The 4386-nt window shown below is 38.5% G+C and overlaps 1 protein-coding gene across 1 annotated transcript; it reads right to left on the minus strand.

Moving 5' to 3' along the window:
• Positions 1-214: 214 nt before the first annotated feature.
• Positions 215-4117, minus strand: LOC143114433 (uncharacterized). Its single transcript, XM_076276024.1, has 9 exons — positions 3980-4117; positions 3021-3155; positions 2765-2904; positions 2434-2570; positions 2260-2353; positions 1657-1982; positions 1386-1566; positions 471-598; positions 215-370 (listed from the first exon to the last, which is right to left on the minus strand). Coding segments are annotated over exons 1-7 (915 nt in total). The 5' UTR covers positions 4062-4117; the 3' UTR covers positions 215-370; positions 471-598; positions 1386-1565.
• Positions 4118-4386: the final 269 nt, after the last annotated feature.

Raw genomic sequence — 4386 nt, forward strand, 5'->3', positions numbered from 1 at the left:
TTGAATCAAGACCCCACCAGAGCCATGCAGTGTCCCACAAACGTAACACCTATACATTATTAATCAACTTTGCTAGCAATTCCTTTACTTTTGGGCTTTCTTTGGTGGTTCCCACATCAATATTGTAGACAGTGGTCTGCAAGAATGTAAAAAAGCTGTGAAGAGACTCGTCGTAACTCAAACTGAAAACAAAATGAACCTTGAAAAGCTCGTCGAATGCTGCCAGAGAAGTGTTTCCTTGGCATGGAATGAGCTTCTTATCCATGGCTATGTAGAAGTTGTTGATGGCTCGCTTGGAGGTTCCCGAAGCTAGCAGATATGGCTGCCGATGTTCATCTTCATTCAAGTGCTCATCAAGACTCTGGCATGACTGGAGAAAACATAAGAGAAAGGATTATAATCAAGTCCCCATGTTCAAATGAATACACTTCATTTCAAAGACAATACAGTGGGACAATGGAATTACACACCTTGTGAAAAACTACCAAGTTGTCTATGGCTTGACTTGCACTGATCTTGTGACTCCTCTTTCTCCCAGCTGGCTGAGGTGACAGGATGTGCAACAGCAGGAGTAAAGTGGACATATCACTGTCCCAGCCTGGGTTAGGGTGGGGTTTGGAGAAGTCATAAAATACCAATTTAATTCTTCAGATTCAACGTTCATGCGTAAAATAGGTATTTTGAAAACGTACAGCTATGTGCAGAATAATAGCAGTGTGTTTTTAAAAATTGAATAAAGCTCAAAATCCTTAGAATAGCTGTTAATTCCATAATATCAATGCATTGGATACACTGCATATTCAATTTAAAATCAAAACATGACCAAAATTGATCAAGTTTGTGTTATATCTTTACAGAAAGTCAAGAAAAAGGAATGTTCAAAAAAATAGCAGTGTTTGCATTTTTCTTTACAAACTCAAATAGTTACTGTATAAACTGAAATGTCTCAAGATTTTGCTTTACTTTGAATCACTGCACTAATATCTAGTTGCATTACCATTATTTCTGAGAATTGCTTCACATCTGTGTTGCATGGAGTCGACCAACTACTGGCACCTGTGAACAGGTATTCCAGCCCAGGGCGATTGAATTGCATGTTATTTTGAACTGCCTAACATTCCTTTTTCTTCACTTTCTGTAAAGGTATATCACAAACTTGATAAATTTTGGTCATGTTTCGATTTGAAATTGAATGTGCAGTGTTCCCAATGCATTGATATTATGGAATTAACAGCTATTCTAAGGATTTTGAGCTTTATTCAATTTTTTAAAAGACACTGCTATTATTCTGCACATAACTAACTACAAATTAGTATCCAGAAATACCCAGGTCATTTCCTAAAATGGCAACTAAAATGTTAAACTCCATTACTCCTTACACTTACCTTGTAAGTTGTCTACAGACGGCTCCACTTGCTCCTCCCTGGCAGACTGCAATAGGCGTTGGAGCAATGGTGTTTGTACAAGTGCAGCTCCTTTTATCAGCTTGGGTTTGAATGAGGGCCATCTTTCCAGAAGTCTTGCAGATGTTTCAGATCCAACGAGAAGGCTGAAGTCTTGAAGAACCTGAAACATTAAAGACAACACAGTACAACTTAGAATAGGGAAAAAGGCAGAACACTGTTGAATTTGACAACCTTATCAGCAAATACTTACTAATCCTTTTGTGTCCAACAGTCTTGGGAACAGACTTTTGCTGAAGTCGCAGGGTTGTGGATAAGCCTCTGCCTGTACTGGAATGTCTCTTGCATCTTCTGGAATATGGTCTCACGATCATTGGTATGGGTCATCAGAGAAATGGCCTCTTCACATGCCTCATCCTGAAGCTGATCTTGACTGATATTCCTGGCGACTGTTGGACCACCTGTGACATCTGCCTTCGGAGAACTAGATGACAGAGGACGAAGCTTAGTCTTCCGTTGGATGGTCTTGAGTCGCCAAGCGATGAATCCTGTTCCACTTTGGGCATCATAGAAATGCTCCTGACAAAACAACACATTCTCTGTAACCGTGCCTTCAGTAAAAGACCAGAATACTCCCTTACAAACTACGTCAACTACGTGGCATCCTACGTCACACCACCACCCCTACATCTTTTTACCACAACCCCTATATACTGCTGACATTTGTGCGCTAACCCAGTGTGCCTGTGTAGCTTTAGACTGAGAGGAACACAACACAATATACTTTGTAATACTTAACCATAATAGCCTACATAATAACAAGTAATTGGTAACCCAAATGTTTCAAATAACTTACATAGCCTTTTTTAGAGAATGGGTCTTTCAGGTATGGGAACAAGGTGATGACACCAAGGGCATATTTTTCCTTAGTCAGTCTTTGTGGAATTCTCCTAAAATAAAAACTAAAATTAAAATACAATACTATTACATATTAAAAAAACAGGAATAAGGAACTTTAAGACTGGCATACCCTTCGGTTTCTGTCATGTGTGCCGCTAAAATGTTGACCATCTGTCGCCTGGAACTGTCACACAATCTCCCAGTGTCCTCATACTCTTTCATGATTGCCGCTCCACCAGGTTTCTCAAGCAGAACCTTCTTAACAAGCTGAAATGATTAGCAAAAATATGAATCACCATCAAATATGTATAAAATGTCTCAATACAAAGTAAATAATGGCTTGCCTTGTTTTTACATGAATCTCAAGCAATTGTATGTCTATTAAACTCATTAATTTTAACAACAACTTTAAAACTGGGAATAATCTAGAAAATCTGGAAAACAAATCTCTGCATTCTCACCTCTCTGGCTGGAGGACACTGCAACACGTCTTCCTCCAAGCATGCTCTTTTGCACAGGCTAAGGTTAGTCTCACTATCCTGACTGCTTGGCAACGAACATGTGTCCGTGAGGCTAGATGAACACTCAGGGATAGGCGACTCTAGCAAAGAGGGAAAATGCAACACATTCATGTACACTTTCAAAAATTGCTCCACAATTCCTTCTGTGCCTTTGCAAGGCAATTGTATGAAACCCCAAACCAAGCACAAATTATACCTTCATCAGAATCATGGATGACTAAGCACATGTCCTTGGTAACCAGCTCTGGAAACACATCAGCATCCACTTCCGTTCCTCCATCATCAGTCACTGTCAAGGTTTTGTCTTCATTTATGGAGAACTTCACCCGGACTACAAAATAAATAAATATATTACTATTATCCAAAATATACTGTGGTGGTGCACATATGACAGATATCAACATTGACATTTCTCTGCCCAACTCCAATATTGTTTGCCTAGAAACGTTTAACAAGCACTAATTCACAACACTAGCGATTTAAATAAGGTAAATGTTAAAGTACGTATATAAATAACATTGGGACCAAACAAATTACATACCATAATACTCATAATACGCCCCTTCAACTGAAATGAATTGAGCTCTGCAGTCTGATAAATGCATGAATATGCACATGGCCTATTCAATAAATCTACAGCTGCATGGCAAACACATTGTTAAAGCTAATCTGTGCACAAATTATGGAAGTGATCACGTAAAGTTATTCACAAAGCGCACTTCATGCAGAAACTAACATGCACATCATGACGTGATTCAATGGAACACTCTACATTACTCAGAAAAATGACATTTCCCAAACATATAGAAGCTAAATTAATGAACGTCATTGTCGTTCATTCCGCATGTTTTATGGGATAGATCGATTCTGCATAAAGTTACTTAAAGAACGAACAGACGGCGAAATTAGGAGAGGAAAAACGACTGCCTTTTCACCTTTTAACTCGCTCGCGTTCTGTTTTTGTCGAGACAGTCGTGGAACGTACACATGCTGCACAACTAAGAGAGTAACTTAGTTAAGTTAGATCATTTCAGCTAAAATATTCCCCTTCAGCCAACCATTTCACTTTAACGTTAAATCATGTCACTTTGTAGGATAACGTTTGCCTACCAGAGGCTTACTAGCTAGTAGCCTACTGCTGCATATCAAACTTACCTTCAGTCATGAACATATCCAAGCATGGCTCACATATCTTGACGTATTTTTTTATGTTCTGGTATTTTACTTTGATAATCATCGCATCCACTTTACTTAATGTTACATCTGTTGATGAAAAAGGCAAACAATTTTACAATCTTCATTTTAATGTGGGTAACGTTATTCGCTTGGCAGATGAATATCTAGCTAAGTTATCTATCTTAGCTACTAGCGACTAACTTACATCGTTAACGTTAATGTTAGCTGACTGACCACGTGGATGTCATTATGCATGAATGTAACTGGGTTAACCAGGGTATATGCAGGAATCATAGAGTTGAATTTACTACTTTTTACTACCTTTTTTACTACCTCCACAATATTTTTTACTACCAACACGACATCAAGCAACAGCCCTTTTTTTT

Source organism: Alosa pseudoharengus, unplaced genomic scaffold (genome assembly GCF_046254945.1).
Source record: "Alosa pseudoharengus isolate Yale_2024_CS ecotype anadromous, Long Island Sound unplaced genomic scaffold, YU_APseudo_1.1 YU_APseudo_1.1_scf_9, whole genome shotgun sequence".
Lineage (NCBI taxonomy): Eukaryota > Metazoa > Chordata > Actinopteri > Clupeiformes > Clupeidae > Alosa > Alosa pseudoharengus.

Bases quoted from the DNA above. Each gene is read 5' to 3' on its own strand.
- LOC143114433 (XM_076276024.1), bottom strand. From the start codon at position 4,061: ATGATTATCAAAGTAAAATACCAGAACATAAAAAAATACGTCAAGATA. The intron at 2,571-2,764 runs GTGAGAATGCAG...TAATCATTTCAG, and splicing joins AGTGTCCTCCAGCCAGAGAG to CTTGTTAAGAAGGTTCTGCT. The intron at 1,983-2,259 runs GTAAGTTATTTG...TTGTTTTGTCAG, and splicing joins CATTCTCTAAAAAAGGCTAT to GAGCATTTCTATGATGCCCA.